Source organism: Corvus cornix, chromosome 1A (genome assembly GCF_000738735.6).
Source record: "Corvus cornix cornix isolate S_Up_H32 chromosome 1A, ASM73873v5, whole genome shotgun sequence".
Classification (NCBI taxonomy): Eukaryota; Metazoa; Chordata; class Aves; order Passeriformes; family Corvidae; genus Corvus; species Corvus cornix.
This window is the reverse complement of record NC_047057.1, coordinates 6,007,262-6,028,904: the sequence shown is the minus strand read 5'-3', so window position 1 is coordinate 6,028,904 and position 21,643 is coordinate 6,007,262. Positions and strand designations below refer to the sequence as shown.

Sequence of the window (21,643 nt, the reverse complement as noted above, 5' to 3'; positions counted from 1 at the left end):
CCCACCTGGAGACAGACATGTCCTTGCAGCAGCCTCGGGTTTGACCACAACACCAAGAAGGCTGATAAGGGGTCGCTTAGAACAGATCCCCAGCCCTGCAATCACCCAGTGATTTCGGGTGTTTTGGTTCCTGCAAATCTTCCATGCCCTCTGTAACCCTGGCACTGATGCAGCTCCTGTGGAGAGCATGGGCCCAAGTGAATGATTTCCAGTGAGTTAGAGATCCCTCTGCTGACTTTGCTGAGCTCTGGCTCACAGCCTAGCTGGTGCTTTCCATAGGATTTTTGTGAGAACTTGGTGTATTGTCTGGTTCACAGCACAGGATTCATGGAGGGACTTCCCTGTGTGGCATCACTGGTGAAGCTAGCTTGACTGCAGAGGGAGCTGTGGCCAAAGAGAAGAGCTACACGTATCACATTCCCAGTTTCAAGACTGAATTTCTCTTCCTATAGCTAAGAAAGAAAAGGAAGTTTAGCTTTGTTTTTAAAAATTTATGTACCTCTGCCTATGGATTTAGGCTTAAAATTCCCTCTTTCAGAAGAAAAAACCCATCAAAGACCTCAGAGATCATCTAAACTCAGCAGTTGTCCCACTTGATGAGAGACTTAACATCCTCACTCCTCCCTACACCGTGTTTGGTAGCTGCCCTCTGGGGCATGCTGTGCTTGCTCTGCTGGGCAGAACACAGTTGGATGAAGCTGGAATCTCCCAGCATGGATGTGTGTGGTGCTGCTGGATACCTCCTCTGTAGCAATAACTGAGAAATAAACTTCTAGATCCATTAGGCAGAGCTTCAGAGACAGTGAAATGCAGAAGCTGTTGACATACTTGGTTTGCTGTGTGTTTTTGTGAAGCAGCACTTATCCTATTAGAAAAGTTGCTTGAATTGAATCAAATTAAAAGCAAAATATTTGAAGTTATTTTGGTAATAATGTGTTTTAGTTTAGCCCTGGATTAGTGGGATATGTTTCTTATAGTTTGGTTTGCTGTAGATGTTCAGGTTCACGTTGGAGGTACATGTGTGCTCCTAAATTGATATTACATCTAAAACTTTCTGTCCAACTAACTTAATGTTCCTGCAGTTTAGGTTAATCATGTTAGCCATCCTTGGACTATTTTTTTTTTATAGCAGTATCCCAAGTTTAAAAAAGGAGCATGTAAAAATTAGACACCTTGCTGATTATTCGGCCATCTGCAGTTGCATGAAGCCCCAGTGTTTCAGACACTCATTTTTTTTGCCTTGACATTTCACATGTGTTGAAAACAAAGGGTTCCTGGAGCTTGGTAAAAGACAAAAAACACGGAGAAGATCTTTTGGTTAGAATTTTTGTGCTATTTTCCAGACGAACAGCTCAGAAATGTCAGATTTAGTCTGACTCCTGACCTTGCTGACAGCGTTTGCACACTCAGCGCTTTGATGTGAAGACACTTGGAGAGGTGCCAAAGGAAGGATTTTGAATCCTGGCTTTGGCTTCTAGTACTGTAGATCAAAGTCTTACTTTATGCAAGAGAAATGGGGGGGGGGAGAAAGGAAGTTTAATTAACTTCATTACAGTTTTTTCAGAGTAGATTTGACTCTATAAGCGGATCTGGGATGCGGGAGATCCTTTTCCAGCAGTCATTTGTAATCAAAGTGGCAGTGAGTGATGCCCAATGTCCTCACACAGCTGTCACCTCGCCAGCTTAGAGTGCTACTACAGTGATGTGAAGAACATGATCCAAGAGCAGCTGGAGAAAGAAGTAATTGAATTTGGACATGCAAAATATAAAACAGCTTCTGCTGCAGACCTTGTGCTAATCTTAAATCACTACCTTATCTTGTAACTCACAAGTAATTTTGGCCTTCTGCTGATAAGGCTTCTTGCTACCTGCCTGTACTGGAGAAGCGCCCTTGCTCCACAGACAGCCCCTTCACATCCCTGGAAATCAGCCCAGGAGCTCTGCAAATTTCTCCTCCAGCTCTACTCATCACCATTCCCACCTCTGGGCTGCCAAAACTGATTTCATCCACGTTCTTTGCTATCTTTTCAGTGCAAATCAACCCAGGTAGGATGAGCTTGTGCCAGCAGGTATTGAGGTAGGAGAGCCTGTTATTCAATTCTTCTCTAACTGGATTTGCAAGAAGAGGACATGGTTTATAAAACACCCATCTGTGTGCCTTCTCTGCTCACCACATCAATCCAATGAGCCTTTTGGCTTATACCAAGCAGGGTTTTGTGCACTGGAGCTTGTAGTTTTTAATTTAATTTAGTGTCTGTACTTTTCTGTTTGAGACTTCGAAGAGACAGTGAATAAGTTAATGGGTGTTTTTATGGCCAGATTGGCTCATACCAGGAATAAGTAGAAAACACTGCATTCAAAGATGGTGTTTTCTGGGTTTGTTGTTGTTTTGTGGGGTTTTTAAATGCAGGCTGTTTGGAAGAAATGGGCAAAGGCAGTGCAAGGAAAAAGAATCAATCTTTAAAGTGACCTCTAAAGACCAGGATGGAAAACCTGTGCCTAAGCATCAGCTTCTGAGCCAGATTCATGTGCTTTTTGCCCCCTGTGTAAGGAACTTGCCCCAAATTCTGCATTACAAAAGCATTTCATGCTAATACAAAATAGGTGCAGCAAGGCTGAACAGCTGATGGACTTCAAAGAAAACCTGACCTACAAAATCAGATTGCTACAGCTAATTTAGGTAATCAAAGATTATGATGAGTTGTGCATTACTTATTTTTTCTAGTGTCTCTCTTGATATACTTTTAGGCTGATACTCTATTAATGTAAGGTTATTAATAATATAGTTAGGTAAAATCATATTAATATAAAATTCCATGTGTGATTATGTGTTTAGGATTTTTAATATCCTTTTTCTGTGCAAAATCAACCAGTGAATCAGTTTCAGTATGAGCTTACATGGGAAGTCATTGGTATAGCTGATGGAGAACATGGATTTCATTTTTGAAGTAAAGATTAAACTGTAACAAAACCAACATCAGTGGCTGCACTGGATTATTTCTGTGGTTCAAAAATTCTGTTGTGGCTTGTGTGGCTGAATAACCACAGCGAACCCTGAGAGGCCTGTGCTGGGTCTGAGGAAAACATCGGGATGCTGCAGCTGAGAGTCACCCAAAAATTCCAATAACTGCTGGGCCTGCAGGATGTTTGGGCCAAACCCATTTTGGAGACAGCTCCGGGCAAACCAGCTGCTGTGACCGTCCTGATCCCAGCTTCCCTTTTGTTAGAGCCAAGTATTCAGGAATCAGGGTAGTAGTGCAATCTCTGGCACAAGAAAGGAATCTCAAAAAATAGTGAGGCACATAACTTCCAATACATCCATCTCTCCCCCCTCCTTGTTTACTGCTAGAGCTTAAGCAAAGCGACTGGTTTGGTTTCTTTACCCTATTTTTGCATACAAGCATTGCTCTCACTCCCACAGAGATACATGTCTTACATATCCCAGTCCTGGGGACATTGATGAAAATAAAGCATTAACCCTCCTTTGACAATTTTGTTTCTGCAGAATCCTTGGGCCCAAGAGACAGGAACTGGAAAAGGTGTGAAGCTTTCAACATGCTGGCTGAAGACTGATACCAACGTGGAATTTCATGGTGGTTTTGTGGACGCCAGGTGAGAAACTCCTGTGAAGTCTGAATGAGCAAAGTCTGTAAAAGCTGAAATTACAGACCACAAACCAGTCCTTTTGTGGGCAAAGAAAGATGTTGAGGAAGCAACTCATCCTCTTCTGCAGAGAAATAGCATGCAGACCCAGGGAGTGTTTTATTCTGTACTCTCTTTATTCTGAAGGAGGAATGCCACGAGATGTTGCCAAGCAATGTCACAGTTACTGATTTTGTCCCCTAGCAGTGACACCCCACTCAGCAATTGGTACCAAATGCTACAGGCCAAGTTGCACCAATAAAAGCACCAGTAAGAGATGAGGGCTGAAGAATGCTGAGGTGAATCTGTCCAGTTGCTTCAAATGATTTATTTCTCTTCCAGCCCCTCTGCAAGCAAACAAGAGGCATCGACAAGACCACTGGGACACATGAGATGCTTAGTGGCACTTTGATTGAATCACTGAGGTTAGAGGGGTTTTAGGCACTTTAAAAAAATCCTGCGATCCTACTGGGCATGAGCTAGGGGCAGGTCCAGGAAAAGCTGGTTAAATGCCCCAGGCATCCCTACACAGATGTGCTTTCAGAAAAATGCCTGTATGGAGGCAGCATTTCTCAGAAGCCACCTCTTAGAAGAAGATCTCATCCTGCTTGGTCTGAGACAGCTACTGTTCCTTTTTAAAATGCCAGAAAAAGGGTAAAAGCTTCTACATATAATCACTCAGCTCTTTAGAACCACTCACAAAATGGTGCCAGGTTCATTAAAATGTTTTTCCAAGTGGAAGCTGGAGGTCTGTAGCCACAAGAGCACTGTAGTGTGGATGGTGCTGGGAGATAGGAGCTCAGAGTTTGCAGCATAAACACAGCTGGCTTGCAGTGCCAAAGCCATGGAAGGGTTTTGTAACAGGTAAACCAAGGAAAAACTCGGGACACCTGTTTGACATCTGTTCCTAAGGCTTCAGAGTGAGTAATTTTGAAGCCAATGGAGAATGCTCTCTGCCTACAACCCTGTCACACCCCTTTTTGTCCAAGAGCTGAAGAACCTGACAGGTTGGCATGAACCCATCACAGTAAATTTCGTAAGTGCTTATGGAATCTACAGTCATTCCCATTCATGATGTTTTGTCACTTAAAAGTCTGGTGAGGTCACTCTTGTGTTGTTAGTTGGAAAGAACAGGCATGAGTGTGCATTTCACATGGAGCCTTTTTCAGTCAAATTGAAAAAAAAAAAACCCCAAAGTTCAATATCCATGCAGTGGCCCGGTGGACACCTGGCAGATGTCCTTTCCATCAAAAACTGACTCCCCTACTGATTCATCCCTAAAACCTCAATCTTCTTGGCAGTCCAATATAAATGTGTGTTTCAGACACAGAAATCCATCCTTACGTTGTGAAAAAAATCAACTCCAGGTCACTTAAGACTATTGAGAAATTTTGGTTGTTCCTCTCCTCTTGGTAAAAGTGTTTCTCCACCAATCTTTGGACCCTTTTTCTCCTGGAAACATGAACCATGGAGAAAAGAAGTTAAACGTGTGGTAGGTGTCTCCCAAACACTTACCTGACAGAAGTTGTGGTAGGGATAAATTACCCGATAAAATACGAACAGACCCTCTAAGGATCTTGACATTCTAAATTTTTACAGCTTTGTTCAAAAGCCATTTCTCCACGATTAAATAAAAAAGTGGAAGTCCATTAAAACACAGCCTGTAGGCACCTGACAAAATACAGAGCTGCTTGGCTTTGCTGGGAGCTCATAAGGGCACAGAACCAAAGAGGGGGACAAAAGCACCACGGGAAGCAGCCGGAGTGCTGAGGTGCTCAGAAACTGCTGGCTCACACTTACCTTTAGCATCCCATCTCGCTCCCACTTGAAGAGGCCACAGTTACTGAAAGATGAAGATGGCAGGTAAGGACCACTGTGGTGTGTTTGCTGCACAGTGTGAGGGGATCCTAAAGCAGCCCCACACCCAGCCCATGCTCCTTGGCACAAGGGCTAACATTCCCCTTCTAGGGCATGGTTATGTGACTCACAACAAGTGACTTGTGAAGGGACAATACTAAAGTCCCAGTTACTGTTTCATGAGGCTCATTTCTTACCTGCAGGGCTTTTTTGGGAGCCTGTCAAGGGAAATAGCTCTACTTCCACAAGGACATTTGAAAAATCTCTTGATGGCATCATGCCAGAGGTAGTCGTGGTTATCCTGCACACAGGTCTCCAGAGGCTTGAAATAGGTGTAATTACACTGTCAGGGAGGAGAGAGAGAGCATGTAAGACCTGTTCTGAGGGCTGGCAACAGCTGAATGTTCAGAGGAAAGCATCCCTGTCCTCTCCCATTCTGAGGAGCCCAGTGGTTGGATCACAGCCCTAGACTTTGCCACTGCTCCTTCTAGTGCCATCCTCCCCTTGCCACCACCCTGTGGTCCTGCTCCCACCACTTCACAAGGCACAAGTGTACCCCTGTGCAATCCCAAAACAGGTAGGGAAGGCAGCAAGAGGGAAAGTTCAGCAGGGGCTGAAACTTTGAAAGTAGGAGGTAATGCTTCCCTTCCTCTCAGTACATTTGGGACAGTCATAAAGCTCCACCCATCTTCCTGATGGCAAAGTCCCTGGAAATGCAGATAGAGGATTCCCACCCAGGGCTAATGTTTTCAAGGACTTTGCTTATTTTGTCACAAAATATGACGAACTAAGAGTCCTGGTACAAAGCACTTCATGGAAAAAACTGAGAAATTCAGGACAGCAATACCCACGGAACCACTGGCACAAGCACTGAGTTGAGATGTACAGCACAGCACTAAAGCCTGCCTTGCCATGTCTCAGTCACTCTGTGCACAGGCTGCTCTCAGCAACAGGCATCAGGGACAAAACTGTCTCCATCAATCCCTGCACTGGACCACAGCCAAGAGAGTGACAGATGGGAGTCTGCAGGATAGTCCAGCACCATTTTGTAGAATCCATGTTCCACTCCCCTGCTGTTACCTTGGCTCCCCTTCACTCACCGTTTTACATGTCACAACTCGGCATTTCACTGCTTTAATGTTCCTCATCTTCTCTTCCAGTTCTTCCTTTTTCACCAGTGGCTGAAAGTATTGCTCCTGCAGTTCAGCCTCAGCCTGTGGGGCACACAAAAGGGGTTGTGAGGACACAAAGAGGGGAGAAGCCACTCCATAAATGGCCTTAGGGTAAATTACCAGGCCTGTTTGAAGCAGACTCCAGTCTGGGAGCAGAGAAAGACCACATCTCTCTTGCTTCAAACAATCCGTATTGTACACGTGCTGCAGTTCACCAGCACTGAAACGAGCCACCTTTGAGATGTTTGAGTGGGAAGGTTTAACAACAGCAGGAAGTACTGAAATAAGCACATAACCCACAAGGACAGTGCAGAGAGAAGTCAGATAGGCAGATGTAATGTAATTAAAGTAATTAATGGAGTAGGTTCTTAGCCAAAATATTACTCCCCAGAAGATCTTAAAACAATTATGACTTCATGCCAATAAGCGTCCAAGACAAGCCCTATGCCATTGGAGGGTGCTGTAACCCTGGGAATGTGCTTAGCAGAGACCTCAGTGTCAGAAATTCAACCTCTCAGCTCTTCAGGGCACCTGCTGGCATTTCACAGCTGACATGAGTCACATATGAAGGTGGAAGCTGGCTTTATGTGGCCAAGTAATGAGGGACAAAATAGGCACGCATCTCATTTGATTTTAAGGCAGAGGGATTTCTTTGATTATCCACCAATCGAGGAAACGTCACTGATTCTTCCAAACACAACAGAAAAATCTGATGGCAGCTGGCAACTTGACCTTATCATGGCTATGGCAACAGTGCTGACTTGCAGGCATTGTGCCCTGTGTGCCCAGAGACACCCAGCCCTACTCCTTGGGGCAATCTGGAGCCCATGACATGTTTGGGTGCCTGCTTCTTGCTGAAATAATGAGGAGTCCAGTCAGCTCCCTAGTTCTAAGCCCTCAGTCACAGCTGGATGGAGGCCATACCTCTTTCAGGACATCTGTGTGCTTGGACTTGGCCTTCAGAATTTTCTGGAACTCTTCTGACTCCAGATAGGCCAGCTGCTGGCGCTGCTTCTTTTGGGCAGGTTCCAGTTCATCCATTTCTAGGGAGACAAAAAGGCTCAGTCCTACAAAACAAGGCTGTGATGCCTAAACTTAATCACTGCAGGAGATTTTGGAAGTCTCAGGTCTCTCAGGCAGATGTTCAGGTCAAACAGCAGCCTTTCATAGTTAGGGAACATGAAAACAAGCTCAAATATGGCTTCAGAAAAAGTGTTTTTTTAAAATAACATTGCATCTTTTCTCAAAGCACTGTACTACGAATTTTCACATTACTCCCAGGAGTGCAAGCAGTGTTCCGTCACTGGCTGATGAAGAAACTTTAAAGGGAATTAAACAATTCATCCAAGATCACACAGTAAATCACCAGCAGGCAAACTCAAGTTCCCACAAAAAATTCAGATACCTTCCCTGGTGGGATTAGTTCTTGGTTTCCCTTGGTGAAGTCAGCCATGCACTGCAGATGCTCAAGTTCCAGAAGAAAGGGAACAGAGATGAGCACAGGGAGCTATCAGAGATTACATCTCACACTTTCTCCACAGGGTTAGAGATTTTTTTAGTCTTTCCAGCAAACCCTTGAAGTCCCAAACAGACCTAATTTGGCCTCGCTTTAGCACAGCAATTAAGTCCTTAACCCAGCAACTACTGCTCTGTTCAGTAGGACAGAAGCACATTTTTTCTATTCTAGAAGCTAACAGTACATACCATTGTCTGCTTCTGCACCTTGTGGCTGAGCAACATTTTTCTCAACTCTTTCAACTATTTCTAGGACATCCTCGACATCAGTCCGTTTCCTCTTGACACTGTTCGGGTCTGTTTTAGGAAGAATCTGGCCTTTTGCTCGTAGTCGCTGTATTGCAGCCAGCTAGAAAACAGGAAAGAGCAGGGGAAATGTTGGTGACCTGTCTGGCTCCCATGCTCCTACTTCCAGAAGTAGCAGAGGAAGGCTGTCAACTGGAAGAGAGAACATCCACTGGCCTGAGCATGGAGAGAAGCCCAGCTAAATTCCCAGCTCTGCCATACATCTAATTCACCACATCACCCAACCTCTTGTGACTTCCCAAATCATAAAATCATTCCTCCATGGGTGTTACCAGGCCTGGTATCTCTGCAGCTGTGCTTTATCTGTTTTTCAGAGAAATCAAATCACTTGAGATTTCCACATAAATTGCTAATAATTTGCAATGAATAGAAAATTGCTTACAACTATTCCTTCTTATACTCCCAGAATGCTTACGCTTCCTCATTCTAGCTGGAAGAGAAAAGTTTCTTTGACAAACAAATGAACATATTTTTGCCAAAAAAAGATGCATTCTGTTTTGCCTAGAAAACAAAATTATCCAGACTCATGACACAACACAGTTAAACCAGTTACTTACCTATCCATCAAACAGAAAACACCTGCAATACACTGCACTAGCAATGCCAAAGAACAGCAGAATTTAGCATTCTAGGGGTTTTCAGCACAAATCCCTTACCTCAAGGGATTGACTAAAGGCATGGACTTTGGCACTAACACAGGTTTCCTGTATGCTGGAATATAGGCCAGTGTGATCCCACAAATCACAAACTTCACTAACACCAGAACTGAGCTGGGCCATATCTGACCAAATACTCCTCTTCTACCAAACCAAATTTCCCTTAACCTCTCTTTAATACTTGAAAGATCCAAAGAGCTGGTACCTTTTTGGCTTCTGCCAAGCTGTCTAGCTTTGGCCTTGGAGGTGGAGACTTGTCAAAGAAGAGGATATCTTCTCCTTCTGAGAAGCCTGTACCTAGCTTGGGCCTTTGAGGAGTTGACATTTTTGCAGCTTTGGGAAACTCCGCCCCAGGCACTGGGGAATGGAGGGAAGTCTGTCTGGAGGAGGATGGGAGAGCAGGAGTGCTGGCTGTACCTGTGCTCTGGAGAAACCTTGTAAGACAAGAATAATTCATTCAATTAGGGACACAAGTCAGAGAAAGAAAGGTTTAAGAAACAAATATGAGGGGATGCAGGCTATGATTTTTCACTATTTGGCCTTTAATTACTACAAGAAACATACAGCAATTTGGGCATTCAGGAAAGGAAAACAAGACTGGTAAGAAGTCACTGGGTTGCTGAAATCAAGAGTGACTTGAAGAAGTCACCAGAAGGAGTGACTTTGACCAATTGTTGTCAAAGCTAAAATCAGAGAGGCATCACACAAAGCTGGGAAGTAAGAAGTGAAAACACAGTTATCCTTAGGGCTACAATAACAGAACCCTTCCTGTGCAAGCCAGTGTGTCTTACCGCCTCTGAATCTCTTCAGATCTCTTTTTTCTGGCCTCCAGCAACTTCTGTTTCTGTTGCTTGAGCAATGCTGAAGCAGAGATAGACTGGAAATTGGCCCCTTGCTTCTTTTCAGTATCTGGGAAAAAAGAACAAACCAAAATAAAAAGCCACTTTTTTCAGAAGGAGGTAGAGTGAGTGGGTCTTCCTTTAGGCAAAAGGACAATACCTGTTTTGGTCCAGTGTTTGTAGAGGTTTCGTGCTCCAAAAGTTGGCTGTGCCAGCAGTTCCCTGAATTCTTCAGAACACTGCATGGGTCTCTTTGCTGCACCTGAGTGGAAGAGGAAGAAATACAACATGTTTGGAGTGAGGAAGAGAAGCAGGCCTGGCTTTAGAGATGTAGAATTTTCTAAGTTGGAAGAAACGGTTGCAGGTCACCTGAGCATTCTCAAAGCAAGACCAACCTTTACATTATATTTGGTTGCCCAAGGTCTTGTCCTTTGTCACAGACATTTCTACCCCTTCAGAAACTTCATCACTCAGTTCCTCATCAGCCTTGGCTGTCTGTGTTACTCCCACCATTCCCATTTTTAGGATGCTTTACAGTCCTGAAGCCTCCACACTTCATCCCTGGAGAATTAAGAGCAGCTAAAAGCTGCTATGGACATATACTATGTTGTCTGAAATGTAGGCAACTGATGGAACTGGAAGATGTAAGTAAGACACTTAAGTGGCATTTAGAACACAGTTTGAATAATCTGTCACCTGCTCTCCAAGGAGCACAAAGGTGTAATATTAAGTGCTTTACAGAAATAAAACAGAGGCAAAGAAGACTAGTGACATCCCAGGGACTACAAAAGGAACATGCTTGGACACAAAAGAAAAGCACTAGAAACAGGGTGGGTTGTCAGGAGGTCCCCTGCATTGCAGACCTGACTGATTTATACTTAGTATTCCTTAGCAGCTTTCAAGGTTGACAGAACTAATTTATTTTAATCAAATAAAATAAGTATTCTGGTTCCAAGTTCTTAAAACCTCCAATTCCCATTAATCTGGCAAAGATCTTCTGTCACTGTCCAAATACAGAACAGGAGACTTAATTTAGGGGCACTGATGAAAAAAAAGATGCATGGAGCTACACAGTTGCTTAGTTACATTTGCCTTGAAACTGTGATCTCAAGAGGGAAGAGGAGTTTTGACCAACTGAGAAAGCTGCCTGCAAATGACCACTTCTGCAGCAAAGTGACTGCCAGGTTCATTCAGTGAGTAGAAGGCCCTGGGACACCACTAGACATCGAGCTGGAAACATCTAAAGAGTGAAGAGACTACTTGGGTAATTGGGTACCAATTTTCTGCCTGGTTTCCTGGACAATTGCATCAGTTCCTCTCACGACCAGGTTGGAGAGAGTGGTTTGAATCTTCCTTTTCGGCACAGCAGCTGCTGCACTAGAAAGAGGAAACAAATCCAGAATATCAGAGTATTCCCATGCTTGGAGCAAGGAGAGGAAGCCTTTATACCAGCCCAGTGCTACAACAAAACTCCAGCCACCCCAAAGGGCCATCTGTCTGCTTTTGGGAAGGATGAGAATCTAAACCTAAATTCCAGCATAATGTTTAGGATCTCCCATTTCTCGCTTTGTTGAGATATGTATTTCCTATGCATTAAAGGAAAACTAAACATAGATTACAACTTTGTTCACAGGTAGTTCCAGGATTGGAATTGCTTCATTACTGGGGAGTCACACCACGTATCAATCAGAGGGCACTGGTAAAGGAATAAAAGCTGTGTCCAAGCACAGCTGGATCCAGCTGTGACTCATCTTTGCACAGCAGTCTTCATGGGATTTGGATAAAGGACCTATGAGATGCATACTGATCTTGGTCACTCCTGTTTCCTCATTAACCCATAGTGACACTATTGTTTCAGCCAAGGAAGACATGAGGAAATACAGAATACACTGATTCTGGGATTAAATGCAGTGAGCCATAACAAAATACAGTTACAGTCTTGGAGACTTGAATGCTTGGGATCTCATGATCTCAAAGTTTATTAATCTACTGAAACACAAAGCTCCCTGGCTTCACACCACAGTAATATGGTAGAGGTAAAAACACTCCTTACCACATCTTACTACCAACTTAAAATTTTCCTATCAAACAGCAGCTCTGTTACCCCATGTGGACAGTAGGATCATGCCAAAGGTGGGGCATTTATTTCTACTTGGTGAATGTAGTCAAGGCAAAGGGTTCTCTAACTGAATAGACTCCCTTAGCTACAGCTTCAGGCTCCCTTGCACACGTAAGGGAAATTCTGTTCAAAAGCAAGGGAAATAAATGGTTTATCTTACACTGAGGCTGCATATGCTGCTGAAGAGACTCCTCCATAGTAAAACCCGTCCTGACACAGCCTCTCCTTCAAAGTGGGATTTTTCCGACCGAATTTTTTAGGAATGCGGCCACCAGAAAAGGTGGACTGCAGCTCTGCCCGCTTCGAGCTGAGCTTCTTGTACTGGGATTGTATGTGATACTGACAATATTCACAGTCATTCTGAAAAGAAATGGGAGAAGCCTGTTACAGAACACCAGCAATTACAATTTACTTCATTCCTCTCACCCACATGCATCCTTCTACAGCTAAACTGAAGTAACATCTCTACTGTGGTACTCCAGCATTTGGCCAACTAAGCAAAAATATGCCCACACTTGAGCAATCAAAAAAAAAAGCTAAAACTGCCTATACTAATCACTGGAAACAACCTTGTGCATCCAAGAATTTTAAGGCTATTCCTTGAAGTCATCTCATATCCCACCCAGGACCTCTTGCCCACATTCTGTATTCTTGACTGTACTCAATTTTATGTACTGTATGCAGAGCCTCCTCCTGGACTGGGTCTGCAAGCACAGCCTTGACTGGCTACAGGTACCTTCTGTATTTGTCTTCCTCCCACTTCACACACTTTCAGCTCCTCGTCAGTTCTTCATTCCTTCATTTTTTCTCCTCCTTCTAAGTGATACCCTACTAACTACAACCCTTCTGACTGAGACAGGGTTCCTTTCAGGTATGACAGCATCACCATAGCCATGAAGTAACGTAATCCACAAGTCCTTTAAACTAGTACAAGTTAGTAATGTCCTAAAAGAAGGATCCCGACACCTTTTTCCCTCATCTCCAGTGCCCCACATTCAGGAACAAGTATTCTAAACAGCTTGCAGGCACACTAGACCAGGGAGCTCATTGGGTTAAAACCATTCCAAAAAACAGCCATTCCCCCCCAAAAAATCTCCTGGTTTTTTTCTCTGGATGAGTTCTCTAGTGCAGTGCATGGAAGCTTGCACTGGAGCAAAGGAGAGCGAAAGGGTGTGGCAATCATGGGTCAAGGCCATCTCCTTTCACTGCAGCACCAGCCTTGGATTTAGGGAAATCCCCTGTTGCTGCACAGTGACAGCACAGAAACAGCTCCTCTGGGTTTCATTTCTCACTTTCTCCACCCACTTTAGTTTAGTGGCAAGTCAAGACCCAGAAACAAAAGTCAGAGTATCAGTACAAAATCAGCAGCCAGATTTTCACCAACGGTTTAGGAATGCCCTGACTACTGAGATACAAACCAGATTCACAATCTGTGCACAAGGATCACCATTCTTCTTCCTGGCTTTGCAGGTACCCATATCCAGAGCTTCTCCCATGAGGAGGATCTTCTGGGGATGGTCAACAGACAAACACACCTAGACAGAAATCAGAACACACCTTAAGGCCTGGATGGGCCTCTTTCTAGATGTCACTGGTATGTCTGATCTGATTCAGTACCTCTGGTACTAACAGCATAGTCTTAAAATGCAGGCCTAGCTTAAGAAAGCCACATGTCCTATTCAGATTGAGAAATGGCTCAGTTAAAAAGAAAAAAGTGAATTTATTTCTCACAAAGAGATGAAAGACATTTGAGTTCTATGCTCAGAGCCTCAGGAAACCAAAAAACACCTAAGGCAGATCTAATTCTGCTGTAAATGGTCCTGTACAGCTGCTTGGCTCTGATGCCATCATGACCTCCACATCCAGCAGGGGATGGGAGGAAGAGCTGTAACAGGACTCTGTCCCTCTCCAAATGTCTTGGTGCAGTCAAAACTGAGTCCTGTGCAAGAAGAGCATCTGCTTCACACAACCAAATACACCAGGAACCATGTCTATAGCCAAGGGACAATTTCAGAAGTCAGTTTTAATGTAGTAATAAATGTGAACATTTTAGCTAAGAAGAGCCATTCTTGACAGTTAAATTCAGCCCTCCTATTAAATGTGGTTTGCCTTTCTGCTCACCAACGGGACTATCCACTGCTTATTCATGCTAATTTAAGCAATTACATAGCTTAAAAGACAATTAATGAGATCCTTAATTTTTCTATTTGGAGAATTTAAAATGCAGAACACTACACGATCAGCTACTAGCCTGAAACTCCCCTTGAAAGAAGTAACTGGAAACAGGTTCCATTCCAGTGCAATTAAAAATATATTAATTTATTAGCAAAATGAAGGTGTCTTAAATGTTTTGATGCAGAGAAGTAATTCATCATGTTCTGCATTTATAAATAATTAAACAAGTGAACTACTATGTATCAACCAACATATATTTACATAATACATTATTTGTTTAATAAATCAAATATTGCTGCTTCTCAGTTGTGATTTTTGAAGCAGAAGCATTTTGCAATTGTATCTCATGCTTGAATTAGAAGGGAGAAATGAGCTTCTCCACATTTTTCAGCTTTGAAAGACCTCTAGCCTGAAATAGGGGTTGCACTGAAGTAGCTGAATAAACTGAAATGAAAATACACTCCCTGTATTTGTGGAGGAGCCAAGTGCTACCTGGAGCAGGTTAAACACTGGAATAAACTCTGTGTTCAAATGCTTAATAGGACTTCTTGAAGTTCAGTTTTCCAGGAGGCCAGGAGCAAATACACACCATGCAACTACCTGAATGCAATTCAAACTGTTGGGCAGACTGCTGCAATTTCAACCTTAAGATGTGTTATAAAGCTAAATCTCAGCTAAACAAGGAAAGGTTCAGCTATAGGTTTTTATCTACAGCTGAATGAAAAATCCTCTCACCTCGTCTGAGCCTTCTTTAGGTTTCATAGGGTTGGCATTGAGCAGGCCAATGACTGTGCCTTGGTCGGTCTTCCAGTGCTCCTTGTGGACTTCACCAAACAGGAAAAGAGAGACGCACTCATTGAGGTCCCGCAGGTCGTTCAGCCGCCAGATGCTGAAGGTCCTGCCCTGGAACAGACATTCCCTTTCCTTTCAGCTTTGCTGCAGTGACACTGACCGCATCCTCTCTGGTTGTTTCTTTCGAGGAACTATTCTGATTTCACCCCCTTCAAGGCATATTGATTTAGAAAAACACACTTTGTAACCTCAGTAGAGGTTAGATACAGTATCTCCACCCCATGCTGCCGGTCCTGGGGTTCTTAAAGGCCAAAACAGCACAACAGTACTGCTACCACCAAATTTTCTGGCATTAAAGCTGGGCAGCACACTTGCTTGTTGAATAGAAGTTTTCACCCCACTGAACGCACAAAACCACAGCACATCCAGATCTGTTTCATCAATGACTTTCTATAGGACACGTACAATACTAGATGAAACCAGACAAGCCAAGATCTTTAATAAAGAAGTTTTTCATTAACTACATGGAGCTGGCTGATTAAGTTGAAGACCTAGGAAAGTTTCTCAGGCAAGACCACTAGCAATTCACTCGAACTGAGCAAGGGATACAACGAAGTTACTTACATTATTTGCGCTCTGAGGAGTGACCTTCTTCACTATGACTCCAAATGTTACCCAGTCTATTTCCTCCAGATTTTCAGTAGCAAGTTTGTTCTTCAGCTGAGACAGTCGGATGAGCTTCCTGTTAGCCATTTTCCTGTCCATTTCGGCTGAAGACACCCGGGGTTTTCTAGATCCAGTGAAAGCAGGTAAAAGAGAACACATCCATAGACACAAATGGACAATCAAAACCAACCAGCACTTTCGTGGGGACACTGCATCTTGCTGCAAAACACCTCTGTGCCTTACTTCACCCTGAGGTCACTTGAAACAAAACCCCCCATATGAGAAAGCTACTGATGACACTGGTTTTTGTCCAAAGAGCTGCACTGCAACTCAGCTCCAAGCCTGCATTAACTCTGCTCATTTCAGACTAACCAAGAATGGCTGACTGAGCTGGGAATACAGTACAGGTTCTGGTGAGGACACTGTGAGGATTCAGAGTCCTCTTGTGGCCACACTGAGTATAGGGATGGTGAGTGGCTCCTGAGGCTTCTGTGTGGAGCAAAAACTGTCTCAACTGGAGCTCAGCTGGGCTTTGCACATAGCTACTGCTTCCCTGCTCCACCACTGAGGATATCCCAGAGAAGGCAGCGCTAATAAAATTAGAGCTTTTGTTAGAAAAGAGCAGAGGTGAAAAGCCAAAAGTCAGTGTTACCTAATTACTGATCAACCAGCCATTGCTGTGGCTTTGTGTTACATCCCCTGATGACAAGTGACTAATCTGACATGGTCAAACCACACATATACATTGTGTTTTCTCTGCCATTACTGGAGGGGTTGTCCCCAGACAGAGTTCAGAGTGGGCTGCTGACCTTAATCTCAGTCCTGAGAAGGCTTCCACAGACACTGGCTGAGTGGTTACACTGGAGCATGCAGGCACAAGAGAAATCTTCTCTCTGGTCACCTTACTGGGTGTATTCCCTACAGCAGACTGGAGAGGCTGGAACGCCAGACTGAGGATTTGCCGTGGAGGAGGAATCTTGTTCTCTTTAGCAGAAAAAGAAAAGGGTATAGTTCCCATTACAAAGAATACAATAATTAATAAGATCTCTGCCACTGTGATCAGACCACTCCTGGTGTACTGAGTAGTATAACACTGTCCTGGATGTGTCCACACCACTGCTGGGAACTATAAGCTTTTGACAGAAGCTTGGTGTGTTTCAGTGAAAGGCAGACTGAAAATGGTACCTGCTGAGGATGCTTTTGATTTCTGCATTCCTTGCTTGGCTGGCAGTAAAGGATTGCCCAGCTGGGCTGAGAAGCTTGGTGACTCTTGCAGCTTCTGAACTTTCCTTTCCTTTAAGAGTGGACAGAGAGATTTACCTGGCCAAGGAAACAAAAAACTGTGAGACCTCGGGATCCGGACTCAGACTAAGTACTGCTCCAAACTATGTAATTCCTCAATAACAAGTCTAAGTCAGTGCCCCACATGGAAACCCTTCAGCCAAGTTGTCAGCTGGAATGCAACAGCTGAAAACGCCCCAAAGACTCTTCCCCATGACAATTTAAAACTTCAGATGTCACTGCAACATCACAGCTGTGGAAAGTAGAAACATCCCTCTGCTTTGCAATTTTTCCATAAAGTTTCATTACTACATCCAACATGCTAGAGCAACAAACACAGCTGCATATACTGGGTGTACCAACATCTGCCAGTAAGAAGGGACACTCCAGAAGAGTCTGGAGCACTTAGTCATGAAAGCTGTCCAGTGTAAAATTAATCCATGATACAGAGACCCAAACTGATTTAATCTGTAGCTGTAAGAAACAACCTGCGTGGGAATGCACAGATCACCAGTCCTCCTTGCTACTTAGTGCCCACTTCAGGATTATTTTGTCCTGCCTATAAATTCATGTTGGTAAGCCAATAAATCATAAATCCATTTAATTAGTCTCATTACCAGGGGTTTTCTTCTCAGGGCCTGAACTGGATTGCTGCCCAAGAGCAGTCTTCTGCAACTGCTCCTGTAATGTCTTCATCTGTTCTTGCAATTTTCTCAGCTCAGCTAGGAATGAAAGGAGAAGAAAAAGGATAATAATGAAGACAGCAGGAAGCCATTGCAAATAGGGATTTATGAGATCCCTGGAAGTCTGGCAGTTTTACTGCATCATGGAAACTTAGAAAATGAAGACTTGAGTCGCAATGCAGATTTACTTGATTCTACACAGTGAAGGCAAAGTTTTCCATACAGCCTGGAGCTGGCTCCTCTCATAAAAATATTTTACTTAATTGTGGTATGTTCCTTCCCATGTTGAATAGAACTTTTCTACTCACCATAAGACAATTTAAATGGCTGTTGATTGCACTCCTTAGAATAAGTAAGTGCTTCTGATATAATCAAATACACGGCCTGGACACAGGAACGCTGTGGCCAGCTCTGCTTCCACACTGAATGGTATGGCAGAACCTCCTGTCAATAAGCCCTGAGGGGGAAGGGACTGGTGTGCTGGTGAAAGATGCCAGGATGATATCTGATGCCCTAAACACTGAGCCAACATCACTCTTCATCAGACAATGTACAGGTACACAGGCAACCTTCCCCATCCTGCTCAGCACAGCTATGTTAGTCTCCCTGGCTTACTAAAGTTCTCTCTTTCTTTTGGTAAAACAAGTTTGGTGAGTTTGGCCACTGAGCATTGAAAACTGAACTTAGAAACTTTCACAATGCCTTTAGTATTTCCTCTCCAGACATCATCAAGAAGCAGCAGGCCCTACCTCCTGCCTGTTAGCTCTCTAGAGACAGATTATATCCAATAAAACAGATCAAACATGCTGTTACAGAAACCTTGCAATTCTTCATTGGTTTTTTCCTTCGCCTGACTGGGAGCTGAAGTGGGGACAGTTTTCTCTGCCTCCTCCTCTTCCAGCAGGTCATCTACATCTCCAAACAGCGTAGCCAGGTTCTCCTTCTGCTCATCAATCATGCTGTCCTCAGCATCAACCTCCTCAGTGTACGACGCATCATCTTCTGCATCAAAGAGCTCATCATATTCATCTGGTTCTCCCCCCTCATCCTTTGGAGCATCTTCCTCCTCAGGGGAATTCCTCTCCTCAGTTGCTTCATTTTCTTCCAGGAGGGAAGCCAACAAATCCAAGTCATCATCAGCTAAAGCAAAAATTAAACTCAGAGTTATTTCTGTCCAGTTAGAGGAAAGCTCCCAAGGAATAAAACATCCAAGACACCCTGATTCCAAGCTAATGACAACTGAAATCAGAGCAGCAAGTGGCATTTAAAAAAACCACTTCAGCTTTAGCTAAAGGCAGCTAGAGCAGATTCTGATGTGAGGTCAGATGGAAATGTGGTTGCTCTCAGGTTGTGACACAAGCTGGCAAGTCAGCAGAAAACTTGCCAGCTACTCAGCACTGGCTTTCCCTCCTTTTTCCTCCTGGCAGCTCCTTGAACAGCAGTTGGTGTTACACAGAAAAGCCTGGAGCCTGTTAAAGATGTAGCCAACAGAGACACCCATGTGGCTTTTGCCAATGGAAAGAGAAGAGGGAGATGCAAGGCAGGTAACAAAGTATATTCTCAGATATGGTTTGCTCATGGAAAAACACGGAGAACAAAGAAATAGGGACAAAGGGACAAATAATAGAGAAAAACAAGTACAGAGAGAGGAATGGGGCAGACATAACAAAACTGAAATTCTGAACAAACCAAGAAAGTGATTTAGCCCTTTCTACTGAGGAAAACACCAAACCAGGGAAGGCACAGAGCAGCTTCACAGGAAAGTGACGAGAAGGAAGACAAAAGGCAATCTCAAAGGACTGTGCAAATAAACTCAGTGGAATGTAAATTCTTTTGCTAAAAGCCTTACCAGGTTTTCTGAACACTTGAGCTTATTAACTAACATGCTGACAAGAAGACAAGCTTCCTACTGAAAGTAAGAGAATTTTCTCCCTTACCGTCCATGGTTTCACCAGAATGGCTCCTGCAAGAGCCCCTCAAGGCAAAATATCCTCTGCTGTGGGGAGAACAAAAGTGATACTGTTAAAGTACATATAAGTCGTCTAGAAATATAAATTGTGTTCAGGCTCCTTATTTGACAACTTGCAGTCCACCAGCTTGGTTTTGCTTACAGCTGCAGATGAGGACTCCACTAAATTTAAAACCTTCGCATATGTTTTCTACATCAAAAGTCTGACCCATGCTAAACTCGCTGCAGCATAAGGACACTACTTTTAGAAAAAAGCCCATTACAGACACAGAATTTAAGAAATGCCTACCATGTTCTCATGGAAATAACCATTTCCACCTCACCATCCTGCCCCATAATTACAATTTAACTAGTTACTAAAGTCTAACAGTTGTTACTCTCAAAAGTGTACATTCTGCGTTTCTCACAGCTTCTCCATTTCATGGAGATGGCCCTGTGAAAAACAATCCGCACGGGCGGATATGAATGGCCCAGGGAAACTTGGATAAGAAAGATGGGATATCCACTGAGGCCAAATGAGTCACAAACTCTAACTGTGCTTACACGTCTCCCTGCTGCAGAGACTTTTGTTTCGCCCATAAACTCCACTTTTGGTAGTTCTCTCTTTCTCCAGAACATTCATTCTCAGCAAAACTGCAGAATTCGCACGAGCAGGCAAGGCCAGTGACCACCGCGGACCCCGCGCTTTTTCCCCTCAAGGTTCCTCTCTCCGTTCGCCGCCTCCGCCACCCAGTGGAACCCTGACCACCCCCGGGGCTCCCTCCCCCGCGGCTCCCCGACCCCTCGGCCCCGGCTCCATCCCCCAAGCCCGCTCCGTGTGTCCCGGTCCCCTCACGCACCCCGCTCACCGCCGCGCGCGCTTCCAGCTGCCCGCCAGAATTCGGGCCGGCCCCGCCCCCTCCGCGCATGCGCGCACGCGCCATCTTTCGTGCTGGCGGCAGTGGCGCTGCCCGGCGCCATCTTGGCTGTGGGCGGGCGGAGGGGAGGGTGCGGGTATCCGCTGAGGCGGGGGGGCGATGGCGGGGTGTTGATTGATGAGGTTGGGATCACCCTTTCTGTGAAGAAATTCCTCCCAATGTCCAACCTAAACCTTCTCTGGTGCAGCTGGAGCCCGTATCCTTTCGTCCTGTCGCTGGTTGTCTGGGAGCAGAGCCCGACCCCCACCTGGCTGCACCCTCCTGTCAGGGAGTTGTAGAGAGTGAAAAGGTCTCCCCGTAGCTTCCTTTTCTCCAGGCTGAGCCCCCCCCAGCTGTTCCTCATCAGACTTGTGCTCCAGCCCCTTCACCAGCTCTGTTGCCTGTCTCTGAACATGCTCCAGCACCTCAATGTCCTTCTTGAACTGAGGGGCCAGAACTGGACACAGGATTCAAGATGTGGCCACACCAGTGCCCAGCACAGTGGGAAGAATCACATCCCTGGTCCTGCTGGACACATTATTCCTGATACAGGCTCTGGGTAAGCTCATTTAGCTTCAGAGTTGCCCGTGTCTGGGCGTAGTGGTCTCAGGGAGGGGTCACAGTAGGTGCTGTCCCCATCTGGATAACCTAAATAATGTCAACGCTTGTGTTACACCAGCAAATTCAATCCCAGTTATTGTCACAGGCAGTGGACAGAATTTTGTAGTTTGGTTCAGTATTTCTTTGGTACAACTATAAATACTTCTGTGAAAAATATTTCTGAGGATGTTCAAGCTCATTGCTGCACTGCAGTTACTAATGACAACAGAAAAATAATCGTCCCTGTAGCATGAACAGGTTTCAGTGTATTGTGACTTTACTCTTTGGAGTTCCTTGCCCCTCCTGATTTGTACTATTAGACCTACTCTTATCTTTCTAACAAGACCTACTTCACCTAAAGCCCATGTTTTCCTCTCAGTATTCCTGTGCTAAGATCTCTTCTCTCTGAAACCTCCTCAAATTATTTATTTCGACTTGATGAATGTGTAAGTTATTCCTTCTTCGGCCTTTCACA

The 21,643-nt window shown here is 44.4% G+C and overlaps 1 protein-coding gene across 3 annotated transcripts; it reads right to left on the bottom strand.

The window, feature by feature from the left end:
• Positions 1-3,758: 3,758 nt before the first annotated feature.
• On the bottom strand, positions 3,759-20,567 carry MCM10 (minichromosome maintenance 10 replication initiation factor). Of its 3 annotated transcripts, none has more exons than XM_019290909.1 (20): positions 20,512-20,567; positions 19,641-19,699; positions 18,523-18,843; positions 17,638-17,742; positions 16,925-17,059; positions 16,549-16,723; positions 15,698-15,863; positions 15,017-15,184; positions 13,525-13,641; positions 12,267-12,466; positions 11,264-11,364; positions 10,148-10,249; positions 9,940-10,057; positions 9,354-9,582; positions 8,376-8,535; positions 7,596-7,714; positions 6,600-6,713; positions 5,697-5,842; positions 5,443-5,485; positions 3,759-5,094 (listed from the first exon to the last, which is right to left on the bottom strand). In XM_019290909.1, exons 2-20 carry the CDS (start codon positions 19,645-19,647, stop codon positions 5,011-5,013), a joined length of 2,610 nt encoding a protein of 869 aa, XP_019146454.1. In that variant the 5' UTR covers positions 19,648-19,699; positions 20,512-20,567; the 3' UTR covers positions 3,759-5,010. The 3 variants fall into 3 exon arrangements, with proteins under 3 accessions (XP_019146454.1, XP_019146455.1, XP_019146457.1); XM_019290910.1 differs by having other exon boundaries at positions 20,521-20,540; XM_019290912.3 differs by lacking the exon at positions 20,512-20,567 and adding an exon at positions 20,216-20,348.
• Positions 20,568-21,643: the final 1,076 nt, after the last annotated feature.